At 32.5% G+C, this 20,274-nt stretch overlaps 2 protein-coding genes and 1 long non-coding RNA gene across 3 annotated transcripts; all 3 read left to right on the top strand.

Annotated features, from left to right (window-relative positions):
* The first annotated feature begins 6,738 nt into the window (after positions 1–6,738).
* LOC128041254 (uncharacterized) lies at positions 6,739–9,380 on the top strand. The gene is made up of 3 exons (XR_008195976.1): positions 6,739–7,548; positions 7,679–7,700; positions 7,800–9,380. It is a non-coding gene; the product is annotated as an uncharacterized LOC128041254 (long non-coding RNA).
* Positions 9,381–13,005: 3,625 nt separating this feature from the next.
* Positions 13,006–14,859, top strand: LOC105770330 (histidine-containing phosphotransfer protein 4). Its single transcript, XM_012591483.2, has 6 exons — positions 13,006–13,191; positions 13,908–14,038; positions 14,124–14,192; positions 14,302–14,373; positions 14,505–14,577; positions 14,669–14,859. Exons 1-6 carry the CDS (start codon positions 13,132–13,134, stop codon positions 14,702–14,704), a joined length of 441 nt encoding a protein of 146 aa, XP_012446937.1. The 5' UTR covers positions 13,006–13,131; the 3' UTR covers positions 14,705–14,859.
* A 1,747-nt stretch (positions 14,860–16,606) lies between these two features.
* Positions 16,607–19,285, top strand: LOC105771085 (auxin-responsive protein IAA6). Its single transcript, XM_012592490.2, has 5 exons — positions 16,607–17,687; positions 17,961–18,223; positions 18,322–18,472; positions 18,735–18,799; positions 18,900–19,285. The coding sequence occupies exons 1-5, from the start codon at positions 17,146–17,148 to the stop codon at positions 18,950–18,952; spliced, it is 1,074 nt and encodes a 357-aa protein (XP_012447944.1). The 5' UTR covers positions 16,607–17,145; the 3' UTR covers positions 18,953–19,285.
* The last annotated feature ends 989 nt before the right edge of the window (positions 19,286–20,274 follow it).

Raw genomic sequence — 20,274 nt, 5'->3', positions numbered from 1 at the left:
TTACAGTACATATATTAAACATTATATATATTTTTGATATATTACAAAATTGAGACAATGATTATGGCATGACAGCCTAAGTGAAACAAAAAAAAGTAAAAATTATATTTATAAAACATTAATTGAGGCTTAGATTGAATAATTGTTTGATAAACTCAAAAATTGAAGACTGAAAAAATGTTGAAAAAATTAAGCTTTATTTTCCTTCTATAAAGGCTGTAGTGTAACACCCGGCCCAACCTGTATTTTTCGCCGGAACTGGGTTACAGAGCATTACCGGAGTATATAGATCAAACAGACAGAAATTTCAAACATTTTATATCATCAAAACAAGTCATTAAAGCATCATTTTAATCTGAATTATAAACATACCAAAACACATCAGTTTGGCACCCAATGCCTCATCGGATAATTCAAAGTAGTAATTTGACACCTAGTGTATTATCGGTTAAACTTAAGTAAATTGGCACCCAGTGCCTCATTGAATTAATCTGAAGCAGTAAATTGACACCCAGTGTCTCATCGACTTGAAGTTGAAGAAATCCCTTAACTCTTCCAATCCTATGGCATGCCATCTATATATCTGACTTAGCCCGATGCAGTTACTAGTGTTTCAATTCACTTTTCAAATACAACCAATATTCATTTCAATTCAAATAATCAATATATTCAATATATATACCAATTCAATCAATATAAATTCAATAAATTCATTAGATACTAAATCAATTCGTTTCAATTGCAAAACACAATAATTCTCACCTCAACACTTACCATATACATTAAATTGAATTATAACAATTAACAACTAAATTCAGATTATAGAAATACAAACCAGAAATTCCGAGCTATTCCTCGTCGACTTTATCTTTCCCCTTTTTAGTCGAGGATTCCGGTACGACATTAGCTACGGAATTAAAATAATTAAAATTCATCAATACAATTCAATTCAATTTCATATTGCATATTTCAATTTTTACTCAACATTTGTCTAAATTCCAATTTAGTCTCTAAACCGAGTCTAATTTTATTTCTTCACAATCAATTCTATATTTTCATTCAATTTCACTTTAAACTAGATTTAACTCTCTAATTGCACTTAAATCCCTAAAATTAAAAATTTTCACAATTTAGTCCCTATTACTCAAAATTTACAATTTATTCTATAATTCAATCTTTTTCACTTCTAACTTAAAAATCCATCAATTTAATCCCTAATACTAAAGTTATTCAACATTAACAACATTTAAAAACTCAATAATTTCTAAAATTTTGACATGGGTCGAGATAGTATTTAATACCGAGATTCTAAAAATATAAAAATTAAAAAAAACTGAATTGACTAACCAATTAAACTTTGAACAGTTGAAGCTCCTAAGGCAATGGCTTTCTCCTTCCTTTCTTTCCTTTTCCTTTTCTTTCTTTCTTTCTTTTTCTTTCTGTTTTATCTATTTATCTATCTATTTATTTATTCTTTATTTCTTTTGTTTTATTATAATATAATATAATATATATTAAATTTATAAATATCTTATCTTATGCCGCATCATTAAAAACAATAGCATAATTGTTCCTTTAGTCCCTTTAATTTTTCTTTAATCTATAATTCATCTTTCACCTTATATGCAATTTAGTCCTTATACCTAATTACTTTTAATTCAAGCAAATTCACTTAATCGAAACCTAATTAACTACACAACTAGCTTCGTAAATATTTATTAAAAATATTTACGAGTCCGGTTTACGGGAATGGAGTCCCGGGAATGCACTTTTTTAATTTGATCCTTTTTAATTAATTAACCATCGAAACGTTAAAAGTTCTTAACGAAACTTTAATACCACCTTAATGGCACTCCATAAATATTTATAAAAATATTTACGGCTCAGTTTATAAAAACAAGGTCACGATACTTTATTTTCTAAAACCACTTGAACTTAATAAATCACTTATATAACATAAATTATCAAATCAAAAACCTTTTTAAAAATCACATTTGACTCGTAAATATTAAATAGTGGCCTCGAAATCACTGTTTTCGACACTACTAAAAAAACGGGATGTTACACCTTTTTGGTTTACTTGTTGTTCTATGTACTTGGATTATTGTCTCTTTTTCTATTATTAATGATACTAAAAACAATAAGTACTGAATTTTTAAAATTTTAAAAAATAAAAATTTAACTTGAAGTGATAAATACCTTCTAATTTACTTATTAATTTGCATATTTTTTTCATTGACAAATTTTTTTAATTAATTTATTTTATTATGGATAGTCCAACATCACAAAAAATTAAATGTTAAGTTTTTTTTTTGGGGGGGGGGGGGGATATGGCAAGCTACCGATATTTCAAGTTGGCTTATTTACAGTGAATGGGTTTACTTAGAACGTGAGAAACAACAACATCAAATTTTAACTTACCATTTTATCAACGGCTGGATGCCAAAAAAGATATTGCTCCCAAGTTATATAACCATTCTCTGATTTTGCATGTGAAAAATTTAGGACAGAATTGAGTTGAGAACACAACTTGAAAACTCATCCTTATACCCCAAAACGAGTTAGGCTTCAGCTTCGTATCTGTGGCAGTAAAAAGGCATCCCATTAGGGCTTCAGAGGATGCACAGTTTGTGGATTGTTCATGGTTATACGGCGCAAGAATGATTTACGAGAAGAAATGCAAGATAATGAATATAAACTATATGCGCTCCTTTGTCAATTATTTCTCAGGTACGATCACGGAAGTAAATAATATGATGAAAATATACTACTCATGATTACCGCCGAGATATGAATGTAAGGAAGTCAAATATCAGTTGAAGCAACGCCACTACAATATGGACAATAAAGTTACAAACCAATAGAACACCTGAAACAAATCTCAAAGTGCTTTAATTTAGAATAAATAGCTTCCAACAATTATTACTAAAAGACTGGATGTTTTAAGAATGAAATAAAAATTAGCAAAGACATAGTGATGCTGACAAATCGAAATTTCAAGAACACTAGTCTGAAAAAGTATATATATGAACACTGTGATAGAACGGCGATAAATTCTAAAAGCAACGATTAACGACGAATCGAGTGCCGCGATTAATTATGGTTACGGTCGTTACGTAGCCTCACGATCATCATTGGACGATTCAAGAAGACTTTCGACTTCTTCAATCTGTAACTCCTCGTCGTCTTTCGTCTTTCGAGTATTCTAGATTAATGGATTTAGGAACATTTATTTTCTCATCGCACCATTAATCGTCCCCCACATCGCGGCAATTTTCGTGCGGGAAACACTCTCCCTCCCTCTTCTACAAAAATTCTGGAATCTGGACATCTTGAATTGTATAAACAAACCGTTCTAGTCCGGCCCAAACCGATAAAGTTTCTTAAGTGCATTTGATTCTTGCAATTTCTCCATGTTGAAACTATAAAATTGTGCTTAGCGAAAATTAAAGGTTTAATGACAATAAGAGTCCTTAAACTATAGTAATATCTCATTTAGGCCCCTAATTTTTTATTTACATCCATTAAACTTTTAATTTACTATGTTTTTTTATCATTCATGGTTGTTGTACGGATGCTCGGGGGTTCGTCCAATTAATATACTACTTCCAATAAACCCACTTCATACCAAAAAACATAATTAACTCGTATAAATTAAGGGTAAATTACCTACTGCCTAGTTGGTCACTCAATTTTTAGGGTGGATTTATTTTGGTCACTCAAAATAAAATCCTTGCAATTTGGTCACTTAATTTTTAGAGTGCTTTCATTTTAGTACTCAAGTATTAAATCTCTAACTACGGTTAATCATACACGCCACATCATATTTACACTTTCATTTTGGTCACCCAACTTTTAGGCCGCTTTCATTTTGGTCACTCCAAAAATGTTTTTTTAAAGTATTGATTGGGTAAAAAAACCAAGGATTGAAGTGAAAAGGCTATAGAAACTAAAATAGTGCATAAATTGTCAAATTGTACTTGTTTATCCTATTACTGAAATTTTAATTTTTTTCCTTTAATATTGAATTTTAAATTTCAAAACATCAAAATAAATTGAATAAATTGTTAAAAAAATTACTCATTGATAATGTCAACCAATTTGTTACTATAATATTAAAATTAGTTAATTTAATCTCTTTTAAATTTTATTTTATGTTTCTAGATTATCGTTAACAAAATCAACTCAAATAATTCATATTAAACAATTGTCTATGAAACTTAAATTTATTTTTAATATAATCTTCCATGCTAAGTTAAAAGTAGAGGAAAAATACTTGCAATTAATTAAATTAATTGTTTGTTCTTCGTTTGGATAAAGATTTGATGAAAAATTATGAATTTTGTTTGGAATGAAAGAAATTTGGGTGTCGAGACAACTATTAAAGACAATAATTTTATTGATGATTTCGAAAATAATTTCAAAACATAAAAATAAATTGTTAAAAAAATATCCATTGATAATATCAACTGATTTGTTACTATAATTTTGAATATTAATATCTACCAATTTATATTTCAAAGCCCAAATTTAGAATTTTCGCAATGAGATAAACAAATACATTTCTAATAATTTTTATGTATTATTTTAATTTCTATCGTTTTCTACTTTAATCAAAATGAAAGCGATCCAAAAATAGAATAACTAAAATGAAAGCTAAAACCTGATGTGACGTGTATAATTAACCACCATTAAAATTTTAATATTTAAATAACTAAAATTAAAACGCGAAAAAGATTTACCGGCCAAAAAGTGAACCTAAATTAAAATAAGTATATTACCTATCAGCTATCGGCTACGTTATGCAGTAAAATTCATTCAACTTCAAATAGCAAATTAAAAAGTTGGATTGATGCATGTAAAAGTAAAACTAAAATGAAGCGCTTATAAATACAAAATGTGATGCTATTCGTGAGAAATATAATTATATAATTGACATGTAATTATCTTCTCTTTGTGGAAGACACAACTAGCGTGATAGAGGTTAGTCACGGTTTACATGGAGGTATAGAGAGATAATATAAGAGCTTTGGTAGTATAGGAGGAGAAGTATCAAAGGTTTTCAAGTATTGGGAGAAGTAGATGAAAGAGGAAAGTTTATATGCTTTGGAGTGGTTGTTTGCTACACGTGGTTAATTATGCATGATGAATCTCCTATATATATATTTGGATGTGATTAAAATTTTTATTTTATTGACAAGTCTTCAAGTTTGATTGATATACTTTAATATTTGTTCACGTATTATACATGTAAGAGATTGATGTTAATAAAAGAAGTAATATTAATTTTATTGAACATGGTGACCTTATGACATTCAATAAGTAAACTCATTTGAACGAAATCAGTTTTCAATCTATACCCTATACGTATGACAATTGTATATTATCCGACGAAATAACCTACTTGAACAAAAAAGAGTCATTCAACGTTCTCTTATTTAGTCAAAGTATTCAGAAACAACTCCATATAAAATCAAATATAAATGAATACAAAATATAATTTTAATTTTTAAATATATAAATTTAAATTTCTAAGTTTAATTATTATTGTTTGTAATAATTAATTTTGATCAACAATTCTAAAAATGTTTCGGAATCATCAGTGGTATAATAAATTTTTAAATAAACGAACAAAAATACGAAAAAGAAAGGAAGACGGCGGGCGCGCGCGGCATAAGACGAAACGAGGCAAATAGGATCAACGACTTTGAATCAGGGTGCCAAGTGAAAAAATTGTAGAAAACAAAATCTATCCACACTTTCTCGCTCATATTTGCTGGATTAAATCTCGTCCAAAAGCAAATTTGAATCCCCTCTTCCGAGAAAAGAAGTGAAAAAAATGGGGAGCGTAGTTATCTCTCAATTTCTCATTCTTCTCATCGCCTCTCATCTTCGCTGTACTTCGTCTTTAAATCGGTGAAAACTAAATTTTATTTCCATTTTATTTTTGGGTTCGCTTTTGTATTAAACCAGGTCTTTTGGTGGATTTCGAGGTAAATACTTTAAAATTTTGAATTAATCCGTCACAATCGTGCTATAGACTGAGACAATGGCGCTTCAGGTTCTCCCGACTTTCTCTGCTACGTACTCGAGATCAAACATGTTAAGTGATAACGAACAATATGGTATCATGGTATCAGCAATGTAGCTACTTCTTTTGAAGTGTATGGAATAAAATTTGGCCTGTTTTTTTAGTAACATTCATTGCTTTAGATGTTGCTGTGAGCACCGATGATATGTACTTTTGTCCTTGAGTAGTGAACTTTCCTAAATTTTCATGGTGGAATAGATAATGTGCCATCTTTTACTTTTTGCTTCTCCATATACTTGGTATTCTTGTGATAGGTCTTGAGAATATCTCAAGAGCAGGTTCCGTAGCAGGTTCTGGATGCCAAGTCATAGATTCATGAAATGGACAATTGAAAGCCTTCAATATTCTGGGTTTCAATGAGAACAGAATAAAATGAACTAGGTTAAGCTAGTGCGCGTCTTTGTTATTTTGACACTTACGAGGACCCTTCACTGTTACGGCTCTATCTTTACAGAACTCGTACGATTCTTTTTCATTATGGATTTCCTGCGGTATGTTTGAAATATTATCTACATGCAGGTTTCGCATTGATATTCTTTGTCTCACAATCAACCATTTATGTTGGGGTGCTTTTTAAAGATAGATTCATCTTGGTTCTGGATGACTCGAGAGTTATTTTCAATTGATTCATTTTTTTCTTTACGTGTAGATTGCACTCAAAGGTTTGCTGCAACTTTTGGTCCTTTATGGTATTTTATGAGTCATTTAGCTGTATATTTGAAGTTCTGGTCGCTGAGAAATAAATCAATAATTGCATTTGGCCTAGGCTTCTGTCCTTGCGCAGTCACGTGTTTTGAGCTCATGTGGAATTGATGAGCTACCAAGCTCTACCATACCAATTGGTTGGCTAAGCAGAATAATTCAGTTCAAAGAGAAATCTCGCAAGCTGGCGAGTTTTCAGATTTATGACGTGATCTCAGTAACTTATTATTGATCTTGTCATTACTTATTACTATCATTGTAGCTTTGACATTAGTGTTTTGTACCATAACCTTTTACCAGCGTTACCAGGAGAAGAATTTGGCTGGCATCTGATAAACTTCTTTAGAAATCATCATTGAGCATCACCCCATATGCTTAGGTGCTGACAACATTTTCCTCTTGTTCCTCTGTAATGGTTCTGTAGAGAGATGAAAATGTTGGAGTTGCTCTATTGACCTATCCTGTTCTGATGCCTTCTGATATTCTTTAGTAATAGGTGGTTCTGGGAACATGAGTATCATCTTTTATTTGAGCATGTCTAACAACTTTGATAGTTTGAATATCTTATTTGGAAAATGCTGATGATATTTTGATAAAGTGATTTGAAGATGCACGATTCATACACAATTGCGGCATGCATCTGCAGTCTGTTTCCCAGTTGGTGCAGATCAGAAGCAGCAGTTGGAGTTGACTCATCAGTTGGCTGATCGTGTTAACTATTTATGTGGTGGAAGAAAGTGGAAAAAGCTGGGATGGTGAGAAATATATATCAATATATGTTTTTTTAAAGAGTTGATTCATTGTCATGTCTGTGCCTCTTTTTTGGCTGCTGTACATTATCATTGCTAAAGCTCTGATTCTTCTAATATTCTATTTTGGTCTCAGGTGTTGTGTTGCTATTTTTAAGGTGCATTTTTATTCCAATACTTGGTTTAGACCTTGCATAGAAACTTATGAAGCCTCTTAAATTTGAAGGGTTCTTATCTAAGTTTGCTCCCTTATGTAGGTTCTGAGGCTGCTAATACTCCAGCTGGAGTTCGACTTATGTCCCTCGGTGACGGTCTTGCAAAGACCATGAATCTATATTTAGATATGAAAAACTTGGATACGGTAGACAAATATAAGAGTTGCTGATCCATCCACCTCTTATATAGTGCAATTTCCTCTTTGATGATCTACTTGAGGGTGATCACATGGGAATTCTTAGCACTTTAAGAACCCAGCATATTCTTTTGAACTTCTGTTTCTACGGTGATATTTTTCTCAGTGACTTAGGGTATCAAAGTAATGGTTAAGTCTTAAGCTTTTGTAATAATATAGAATAGATAAACCAAACAGTCTTAAGGTGGCTTCAATAATCTCATAGTCACATATTCAATTAATGTAACGCATTCTTTACCAACTTTTTCACTTCCATTGTTTATTCAAGGTCATAACAGTGGTTTCTTCAAACTTTAACCTAGTTAATTGATATCCAAAATATGATAAAATGACCAGCAAAAAGAAAATAAATACTTCTTGATGAAACTGTTCTACCTTAGATGCTTGTTCTCCAGAATGAATTTTTCTGATGCTGACTGATATAGAATTTGGGGGTTGAATTTTATAGATGTCCAAGTCTACACCTTCTGATCAGTCTGGAATAGATCTACTTGACCCCAAAGATGTGAGTGTTTAATACATTTCTGTGTTGTCTCTCCCTGCCGTGTGTCTGTTTGAAAATGATAAAGGTTTTATAAATCACATGCATACTACAGTTGATGCTAGTAATTATGGGGATTTGACCTGAATTGGACTTCAAAAGCTAATTGTGAGTTGCTGTATTATAGGGGGAAAGGAATGGGTCTTGTGGACTATCTTACAGTGTCTTTTTCTTATAAGTTTATATGATAAATTTAGTACTACCTTTTGTAAGTCTTGTGGACTATCTTACAGTGTCTTTTTCTTATAAGTTTATCTGATAAATTTAGTACTACCTTTTGTAAGTCTTGTGGACTATCTTACAGTGTCTTTTTCTTAAAAGTTTATCTGATAAATTTAGTACTACCTTTTGTAATTAATGAATACTAGTATGACTGCATGCACTTAGTGATGCTATGGAAAAAGTTATGGTGATTAGCTGGTTCTAAAGTTCTGCTTTTACCCATATCCTTGCTTTGATCAAATAATCTCATTTTCTGGTGTAGGTTGTAGCAAACGAGATGAAGTGTTGCAAGACCGACACATTTCTGATGTTAATTCCTAGGCTAATTTTTCCTTCTATTTCCATTTCTATGTTCTTGTCTACTTATTTCTCTATATGACAACAGAATCTAATGTGAAGTTCTCCTACTTATAGTCTTGTTTGTGGCAATTATTGTAGCCTGGAATTGACAATCCTGAACATCCTGAATGCAACAATCTTCTTTCAATATATTAGCTAATTTCAATCATTACAAAAGAGGTTTGAAGATTAGGCATTTCTTACTGGAGTTTTAGTGCTTTATGTGCGTGACATTTTAAAGTATGACTTTCTGTTCTTGTCCATCCAAGAAAGTCTGCTCTATAGTAATTCCAAATTGATTACAAGCTCTTTGGACTAAGCTAACACTAAGCTGTTGAGTTGTTGATCTATTCTTTCTGGTTATAAATTTTGTTTCAAGAAAATGTGTCAGAGGATGCTCTATGCTTACGGTTTTCTGAACTTAATATGCACAGACAGAGTCTATATAGCATATGATAGATTCAACACCTGATAATTGTCTTATATTTCTGTTATTATTTAAGGAAGTTGCTGAGGAATACCAAGATATGAACTAGGGAGCATTTAAAACCCTCCTAACAGTTGCCTTGGTTGATCATTTGCATCCTGTACAGTTTCATTGCACTATGTAATGCTTTTCTTTGTTGTGCAAGATAGGAGCATTACATGCTATGCTGTTATGAAGCTGCCTATTGTAGATTGGGCTGTCTAACAAACATAAAATCTGGTGAGGTCCATCTTGCTGCTTCAGTGTTGAACTCACATTGGTGCCTAGATGGTATTGATGTTTTATTAGATTCCATCTTTGACAGTAGTAACAGCACGAGTTCTATTGATTATAATTTGTATGTGCATGGAGATATATTTTTTGCTTGATGTGCATGAAGTTATTTTCAGCCAAAGTTGTGGTCATATTTGGTCCAGTCATTTTGTTGATTTCCCCTACCCTGCCAATGGCATTTGTTTTGAATTTCTCAAAGCTATTCGGTTTGTCTTCCATTGATGTTATTTTATTATTATTATTATTCAGTAGGGTGTCCCCATCATTAGTCAGGTTTTCTGCTTTTGCTGGTTCGTTTGAGGAAATTATGTCTAATCCAGCTTATTTGGATGGACCTTGGCAGAAGGGCCTAAGAAAGCTGCAGTAGCTGGTGCTACTCTCATTAATGTATACCAGGCAATTAGATTCTTGCGTAGTTGAATGAAATGATTTATCTACAAACCTCAATATGACTTTTGGATGATTCATCGTCGCCCACAGTTTTTTGGAGTATATACCCATTCAAATGTTCTGAATGAATGCAAAAGTTATTCTTTGAAGGCCCACAAATTGTTTGATGGAGTTGCCTCTACCTCTTCTTTCCAGACAGGTGCCATTTATATCCCTTAATGTTCTTTAAAGTTGGTGTCTTCCTACTTTCTTCCCTAGACATTTTAGCTATATAAAATACACTGAGCCTAATGTTCTTGAAATTGTCACTTTTTTTCCTTTCTCATAGGCTAGTTTGCAGTGGCTTATTTACAAATCCTTTAAGCTAATGCAACAGTTCTGACTGCTGGTTAAGTTCTAATTCATTCTTTTATACTGCGGCACAAGGATGCTATTTCATCAAACTGAATCATGGTTCTTAGTGATTGGTTTGATGTTTAAAGTGCTTTTTTCTGAATGGACTTATAATACTGATAAGATATTGGGTTGTATGCTTTGGTCTTGGAAAGTACTCTTTAAAGTTGCCAAGTCATCTTTAAATGACATGGATGGAGAAAGCATACATAAAGATTCCTCTAGCTTATCACAGCTATTTTTGGGATGAAGGCTTAGTTGAGTTGATTCAGAAACTTCAAATTTCGGGTTTCTAAGAATTGTTTCTTTTTAAGCTTCAACCTTATTAGAAGCAAACCTGTCATTGCGTGTAGTGTTTATCATGTCCATGGTGGGATTCTTATCAGCATAGGTTACAATGATAGAAGAGCGAATATTGATCCTTCCGGTGAAAGTCAAATCAGCAATTCATGTTCTCATCCAATTCCACGTGTCCATATAGCCTTTCCTTTAACAAAAAAGATGTTATCAAGCATCTACTAAAGACCATTTGAGGGAGACAGTGAGAGGTCGATGCTCCTGTTAAACCCCCTTTTACCCCCTCTCCCCCACTCTTTCTTCAATGGGTGGCAACTGGCAAAGGAATAAAGGGAGCATCAGCATTCTTCTCAACTCTTCACTCTTCTAACTTTTCGCTAACAGTTTCACAGGAGAGATGGACAGAGAAAGATACATGACAAGGACCACTGTCTGCTCATGTATAAAGGTAATGTTCTCATTCCAATCATTAACATAAATTTGGCCTCTTCTGTTTTCCTTTTCTGACTGCTTCATGATCCTTTTGGCATTTTATTTCTCTTTTGCTTAGAAGAACCAATGTTACTAAAAACAAACTAAACCTGAAGGTTATTAAGGAATTGTAGCTGTTTTTAGATAAAATGTACTTCATTAAGTTGTTGACTTTATCCAATCTTGATGGCAGCCATGCAGATTAAAGTTTTATTTTAAGGCATCACAGTTCTAGGTTAGCTAATGACCATGTGTTGCAACATCTACAAATATTTTGCTTATGGTGCTAGGTTGATACATTCAACTTGCTCCACATTCCACTCCAAAATTAGATTTATCCGAAGAGGCTAGCTGCCCTGAAATCAGTAATCATTTTTTTCAGATAAGCAGACATGGTTGCATTTAAAGTTGCTGATTAGCTTTAGATCTGTAAGATGTTGTACTGTGAAGGTATAAGTGGAGACAGGCAGGTTGGCATAACAGAATTCTTACGTACTGTCAACTTTAATCGATTCCCCTCTAGTTTTATGTAACTGAGCAGCCGTACGTTCTTCATGATAGAAATTCATTGCATGATTTGGTTTGTTCGACGATGGACACACACACACACATATATATAATATAATATACTGTAACTTTTGGGAAGGTTTCCTGTGCTGGTCGACAGCTGGAATTGAACACCGCAACAGGGACCTCACTCTGCTTTGGCCAACGTTTATTAGCCACGTCCCCATAACCAAAACCTCATCTTCAGCTTTTGGATTGGTAGCGGTCGATTCATTAAAGAAAAAAAAACGAATATTTCTTTGTTTTGCAGTTGGTCACGTGCTTGTCAGATATAAATGTTAAAGAGTTTAAATTATAATATTTAGATGACTATAAAATGTTGATTTTTAGATCTCCACTAATAAGTAATAATATATCACATTATTTATTTTTAAAATTCTTAATTAATGCCATGTCCTCTAACTCTAATTATTCTAATAATATCGGTAAAGCAAGATTTATGGTTCGAAGTTTTTAAGTTTAGTGCACAAGTTTTTTAGTTTAGTGCTTAAGGTTTATGATTTTAGTGTTTAGGTTTAGATTTAAAATTAGGATGTAGGATGGTAAAATTTAGAGTTAAGGGTAATGATTTTGTTTGTTTAAGGTTTAGAGTTTGAAGTTTTAAAACTAATAAGAATTAATTTGATGTTCATTAATTTGTTATATTATTGATGAAATTTTAGATGAACATTTAAGGGATGGTTTAAAATGAGTATGTTACTAATCTGAGCTCTCTCTTTTAAGTATGTTTCTAATCTAAGCTCTCTTTTTCTTAAATCTTAATTATTATATTTTAAAATTTTAAAATAAGTCCCAATTCTTTATAATTTATATATTTAAATAAGTATAGATTTATATTTATATATGGATGCTACGAAAAGCAATGTCTCCTAGGAATATCATATTTCATCAACAATTTCTTTTTTCTTTTCAGTTCTTTTAGCCAAAACATCGAAAAAATCTCAATGGGTATCATAGTCATAAGTTTGACACGTAAGCCTCTTGATTTTTAACTTTTTTTTTTTTTTTTTGGTTATATTTTACCTTGTGTTATTTCTTTCCTTTTCTTTTTATCACGCCCGTGCAGAGGCCTTATACTATAAATACAGAGGCATACCCTTGTCGTTGAGGGCAACACCACAACGTAGAGCAAAGCTACGTTGAAGTATCGGTTTTTTAGCACTTCTTTTACAAAGGAAACGAAAACAAAGCCTGAGGATGGATGGGTATGGCATGCAAAACCAAATTGCCTGCATAAGAAGGTCTCTCTTTGATCAGGTCCTAGCTCTCTCTCTGCATCTCTCGTTTTCATTATTTATTTATATCTTTAATCATCATTCACATAATAATTTAAACTGCATTGCATTGAAATGTGACGAAAATAATAATAAACTGAATCTAACCCGTCAATTTTTCTTTACTTTAGCCTTTAAAATGTCGACACTATTTTTTTTTTTTTTTTTTGGAAAATTGGTTGCTTGAGAATTAAGTCTATGTGATATATCTTGGATGGTTTTGTTTAACTTGAAGCCCACTCCAAGAATTTTTCAAGAATATGCAATCCAATGTTAGGGGAACAAAATAATCCCTAAGCAAAAGAAAAAGTGTAGCACCATTCCCTGTTTCTAACCTCAATGTATTTCAAAATCTTTTCTTTTGGGAAAATTTTCAGTTTTTACCTTTCGAATTTGCTTAATTTGCACTCATGCTTTTACTTTTTTTTTTCTTCTTTGCTCTACTTTTGTTTTATTACTTTCACTTTTCTTAATTTTTAACTATACAAACACTTTTAACTAAAAATATGAACATATTTGTTTTTCACGAATTGCACATTTTCATCTTACTTGTCCAACACAAATCCTTGCATATCATTAGTATTTGATTCAAGCATTGCTACTCAATAGCGTGCCATGTAAATTTTTTCTACGTTTCTTTCATATGCTCAATATTTATAGTCAAATCAAGTAAATGTGCTTATTGAAACATTGTTTTAGGGTTACCTTGACGAGCAATTCATCCAGCTAGAGGAGTTACAAGATGATGCCAACCCTAATTTTGTACAAGAAATTGTCACACTGTTTTACACTGACTCGACTAGATTGATTCAGAACATCGAACTGACACTGTAAGGGTTCGCTATACCTATATAAATAGTCTCATAATAAAAGTCAATAAGGTTAAGATTACAACACATATATCCATGCATGCAGGAATAGTAGGCCTATTAACTTCAGTAAACTTGATGATTACATGCACCAATTCAAGGGTAGCAGCTCCAGGTGAATTCTTAAATACCCACATTAGAAAATAAGAAGAAAAAGTGAATTGATGTTACCAGTTTTATTAGTAGCAATGTAATTATTGTGCTAACTTATGATTTACTTGTAGCATTGGAGCTAAAAAGGTGACCAGTGAATGCGCAGTGTTCAGACAATACTGCGCTGCAGGAAATGCTGAAGCGTATATTTCTTCTCTACTTCCTCATATATATACGGATTAGTACATTGCCTAACTGAACTTAAATTTGGCATTCTGAATTAAACTGTTAACCCTTTCTAAAGTGAATTCAATATCTTTATTCTTTTTTATAGATGCATTAGGAATTTTCAACATATCAAGCAAGAGCATGCAATCTTGAGGAAGAAGCTCGAATTTTACTTTCAGGTCTCACTTTTCTTTTATATATCCCATTATTTATACAGACACCAGCATGTTTATAACTTCTAATTGAACTAATTTGTCCGGTTTTATTCAGATGATGGGACAGGCTGCAGTTGCTCAAACAAGATGAGAGTGCCCTGTAAGTCAGATGCTGATGGCGATATACTGGCCTTCACTAGAACCAGTTCATTTCTATAGAAACTAGGTTTCATGTTGTAAATGAAGCATGAGCAATAATGACTTGAATATCTAAATATTATCAATAATAAGATGCCAGGTTATATATTCTAGTTCTTGTTTATCAAGTTGTTTCCCCTGCGCCTGCCAAAACTCCTTTCTATTACTTGGTGGGTTGGCAGGAAAATATGTACACACGCAGCGCGCTCGCACACATACAGTGAATGCATCACTAGCTTTATGGAAAGTTGACAGTCTTAGTGGCCTGAATTCAAGTTCCATATTAAGGGTGTCCTTGGAGGAAGGTCATGGTCTTCCTCGCACTTTGAAGTTGAAATGGTGAACTATACTATTAAAGTTGGCTCGTGTACCTTGAGAAAATTTGAATTTGGGAAGCCTTTGGGGCTTTGGTTGTTGGACAGACAGCCCCCAGATTTCCCAATTGAATCCACTCACATGATTCTAGTATTGTTGATGTGTTTTCTGGGCCCAAATTTGCACAATATATCCTTACATCCAATCAACATTTAAAAGCTGTATCACAAAAGAACCTTTGCACAGTGTTTTGTCTTGTAAGTATCTGGTAAATCATCATTTGTAAGTAAAAAAAAACTACAATTTCTCTTGCAGCAAATCGAATCTCTTATATACTATACATCAGACAATTTTTTTCCTTAAAAGTCTTAGTAGAAGATGATTAACATGGCAGATACAATCGGTTTTACAGGTTAAAAAACTAAACGATTTTAAGCATATTTGATGTTAGTTGTAGTTGTAATTATGAATTAAGAAGAGGGATTTGGTTGGTTGGTAATTAGTAGCAGGCAAACTTGTAATCATAATAAAGATCATGAAGTATAAAGAGAAGAAAAAGAAAAGGTCCAAAAAGGCTCCTCTTAAAGTGAAGTTGGGAATTATCAGGTCACGCAGTGATCGTTCATATCTTAATAAGTGGGATATTAGGGCTCCACCACCATTAACAGATGGTGAGCTCAAAAGCCTTCGTTGTTCTGCTAATAATAATGATGACCAAGACTTTAGTTTTGTTTTACTTTCTCTTTTTTCTCTCCCAACTATATTCATTGAACATTTCCACTGCCTACTTTGAATAGAACACAAGTACGTATATATACACCATTTAAATAGTGGCTGTAACATGACAATATAGTTATTATTTTACGATTCGGGTTTTCTTCATTGTCGATATTCATTGTAATTTTACCGTAATTACATTCGTTGCATCTACAATCATTATAAACAAACAAAATGGCAACTAAAACCATGTTTGGGGTCTCAATTTGAATCCTTATATATATATGTATATATAGCAACTCGTTAATAATAACTTTCATTTTCTGAAATGCTAAACCCATCAAGGCAAAAGGTAGGCGTCTCCACCCATCCATGAAACGCGGATTGCAGAAAGCATGCTTGAAAGAGTATTAAGAGTCAACAGTTTAATAATGACAAAACCGAAGGCATTTGTAAATGTATGTAATTATTACTTTTTGGAGTTCTCTTTTAAATCAAGACCTTATCAATATTCTAGCTTCTCAGTTCAACTATTAAAGAAAATATATCCTTGTTTTCTACACATGAGAGGAGTTGACTGGGTTTACGTATACTACTACTAACCAAACTGTAGTTAAATACAACAAATGGTTCATTTTCTTTCTTCTTTTGAACCATTATAAATGCGCGTATGTGTGTACACACACACACACACACACATACATATATATAAGATTGTTTTTATGGGAAATCAGTAGAGGATATGTATTCAATCAAATGTATAAATGTATGCATCAAGTTGTTTTCATTATATATGAATGGAAATGAACAGTGATACTGTCCTTATCATTTGCAATGTCTATCTATCTGCCTAAAAGCCTAGGATAAGGCATCATAAAGAGTCTAGGCTACCCATTTGGTTCTTGACAAAAAACGAGACAGAACAAAGTTGTCTTGTCTAGGTTATGCATCACCATTATGTGCAAGCTGTTCTTTCTGCAGTTTTCATTTGTCTGTGCTAAACTCAGTCTCCAGAGGAAACTAGGAGAGCAAACTTCAAAGAAGTTAAAAAGAGCCACACCTAGCTATATTTCCCCCCACAAGCTTGTCATATATCACTAAGTAATTTTATTCCCATAAATTGCCTTTCTCCATGGAAATGCAACAAATTTTTATATATATAGGCTGGTGAAGTACTTAGATATTTTGTGTTGTTGTTGGTTTAGCCTCTAGGTAGACACAAGTAGGCATATTTAATCCTATTATCTGTTTCAGTATTGTCTCTGCACTTATCTTCCACTGAGTTGAGTCTTTTTCTCTAAGAACCAAAACATTGTTTCTTAGTTCAACCAGCTAGAATCACTTTCATAATTTTCCCTTCTTATGGTGACTGATAAGATGGTGGATTATCCTCAGTTTCTTAATCTTATGAACAAAGAATGGCTAGTAAATCATAAAGTCTCAGAGGACAAGAAGTTGGAACTGAGGCTTGGTCCACCTGGGGAAGCTCTAGACTACAACAGAAATACAACTCATGGAACAAAGAGAGCTTTCCAACACACAGCTGAAACAAGAACAGGAGAGAAAGAGTGGCCCGTAGATACTACCAAAAACCAATGCCAAAAGATTTCTTGTATTGAAAAAATAGGTGATAAAGTTAATCTTCCTCCAACTCCATGGTCCTCAGGTTCTACAATATATTCTGCGTTTTCTAAAGACACCAAGGAGGAGCCACAACATTCAAAGGCTTCATTTTTCCGGAACTTACCAGTCTCCAAGAAGCTTGCTGGAATGGCTGAAGACTTTAAGCAGCCATGTAGCCCTAGGATGGCAGTGGGAGAGGTTCAGTTTGCTGATGGGAAAGCATGTTGTAGTCTTGCTACTGCTGATCCAGATGCCTCCACTAACATTACCTCCAATAAAAGGTTGTTATTCCTTTAACTTTTTATACTTTGCTTGTGTCATTTTACTACTTGGTTCATAACAAAAGCCATAGAAAAACTATTACTCTGATCTTTAAATAAGATAAAAGAAAGGGTAGAAAACTGTATTTTCTTAGCTAAAAAACGAAGTATATTTAAATGTAGATAACTTTCAGCTAAGAGCTGAGCATGGTTTGATTCAAGCATGTTAGCCCTTGGCTGATACCATTCAAGTATGATAATTTTTCTTCTTATTTACTGCCTAAAAATGAGCAGAATTGAATATTCCCCAGTTGTGGGGTGGCCTCCAATTCGATCATTCCGGAAAAATATTGCGAGCAACAGCTTGTCCAAGCCGGCTTCTGAATCCTCAAATGACAAGGACACTGGAGGAAAACCAGAAAATCCCAAAACTCAGTTATTTGTAAAGATCAACATGGAAGGAATCCCTATTGGAAGGAAAGTAAATCTCAGTGCCTATAACAGCTATGAGGAACTCTCACTTGCTATAGATGATCTATTCAGTGGTTTGCTTGCAGGTTAGTCTATAAACCAGATAATACTAAATGTCCCTTCTATCACCCTTAATTATATCTTATTTTATGTTAGCTTGTTCTGTTTTATAATTATATCTTAGCTCAAAGAGATCCATCTGCCACCCAAAACGAAAGCAAGGCCAAGGAATCAGCGAAAGCAGAAGCTGGTCCATTAGCTGGAAGTGGGGAATATACCCTAATTTATGAAGATGATGAAGGAGACAGGATCCTAGTTGGTGATGTCCCATGGAAGTAAGCATTTTTATCTGTAACAGGCCTTAAAAAGCGAATATTTCAACTGTTATTCAACTGCAAATTTCAAGACAAGAACATCGGTTTCTTCAAGATGAAAACTAGCTGGCATACTATCGATAGTTCAGCCTCATGGTTACCTTTACATAAACTTGAATCAAACTATATATATGTATACATATAAATTATTTCGTTTTATGACAATTTATATTTTTATTTTGGTTCCGATAGTTTTGATCCTGGAATTCATATATTTTGGCAGCATGTTTGTTTCTACTGCAAAGAGGTTGCATGTATTGAAGAGTTCTGAACTTTCAACTCTACAAAGTAAGTTATACCCTTTTTTTTTTCATTTTATCAAGAAATTTATAAAACTGAAAGTATTGACCAAATTTCTAAGAACCATGGTGAACTTGGGTGCTTTCAGTTTGCAGCAATGAGAAAGAAAAGGCACCATTTGATCCTGCTGTTCATATTTGAAGTTAACATTTAAAAGAGGATGCATTTTCTTATGTTTCAAGTGAAGAAGTTGTGGTGGCATGGAAGTTTGGGGTTTCAAAACTACAAATCTATGATTTGCAATCCATTTCATGAAAGTTGGTATATGAGCTATGATGTTCATAGAATAAGTTTGTGAATATATTTTGATGGATTTCAAATTTAATGTTGCTCTTCCTTTTTATGTACTTGTAGAGGTCAACTAGGTATTTGGAAATGGAAACTTGATGGGACTTTATAATCTCTTTTGACATGCTTGTAATTGACTTTTAAGATTTTGTTTTAATGATGTTTAGAATGTTTTGTTTTCTAAAATGGAAGGACTATTACTGTTTTTTTTTTTTTTTTTGCTGTTGATTGAGAGAGAGATTAGTTTCAAAGTAGCCAAAGTCCACCCTCAGAAGCATTGCAAGGAGAGGGGAATTGTCCATTTTGCTTCTGATTTGCAGCAACTGTATCAAACCACTTCTGAAATTCAAGAGGACAAAGATTGGTTGAATTCCCCTAGTGACTTGCGTTACAAGAAAAGGAAGAAAAGTAGTTAGTTGCCACCACCACTGCTTCATTCCTTCACTAACGGGTACCATATAAGCACAAGTTAATCGGACAATTGGAAAATAATTAAAATTTTATTCTATTTAAAAAATAATAAATATTATTATCAGGTTTATTTTATCTTTTATATATACCAAGAATAAATATGCAATTTAAACCTAAGATACCAAAATCTCAAAATCTTAATTTTGTTATTTCGATCAAAATCTCATTTACTTTTATGTAAAATTTAAAAAGTATATTTTTATATATATTTTTCACTCATATGATGGGTGTGGCATAATGTAGTACTTATACAAAATACTTAATTGACTTGGTGTCACAAATTAATCAATTTAATCTAGTATTAACTCAATTAAAAAATTAAATAAATAACATTTTCTTTAAATCAATTCTTTTTCATATTTTTTAAAATAATGAAATTAAAATCATTACTTCCAAAATATAAAAAGAATTTAATACTAAATATTATTCTATTGAGTGTGACGAATATTAGTATTTATACAAAATATATTCCGAAATCCAAATTTTTATGTTTCTCTTGCCGCCAGGTTAATAACTCCAATTCCACCTTAAAATCCTTCAAGCTTACCAATCATCACAGCGAAAAGACCTCACCAAGTTGACTTGAAATATGTATTAATTTATTTTTCACAACTATTTGATGCACTAATTAACTGTTTTACTAACTATCTCTATTATTTATGAAATTGGTATTTAAATTTGTCCATTTTTCCTAAATTAATATT

Source organism: Gossypium raimondii, chromosome 5 (genome assembly GCF_025698545.1).
Source record: "Gossypium raimondii isolate GPD5lz chromosome 5, ASM2569854v1, whole genome shotgun sequence".
Classification (NCBI taxonomy): domain Eukaryota; kingdom Viridiplantae; phylum Streptophyta; class Magnoliopsida; order Malvales; family Malvaceae; genus Gossypium; species Gossypium raimondii.
The sequence above is the reverse complement of the archived record's forward strand: the minus strand, read 5'-3'. Positions and strand labels throughout refer to the sequence as shown.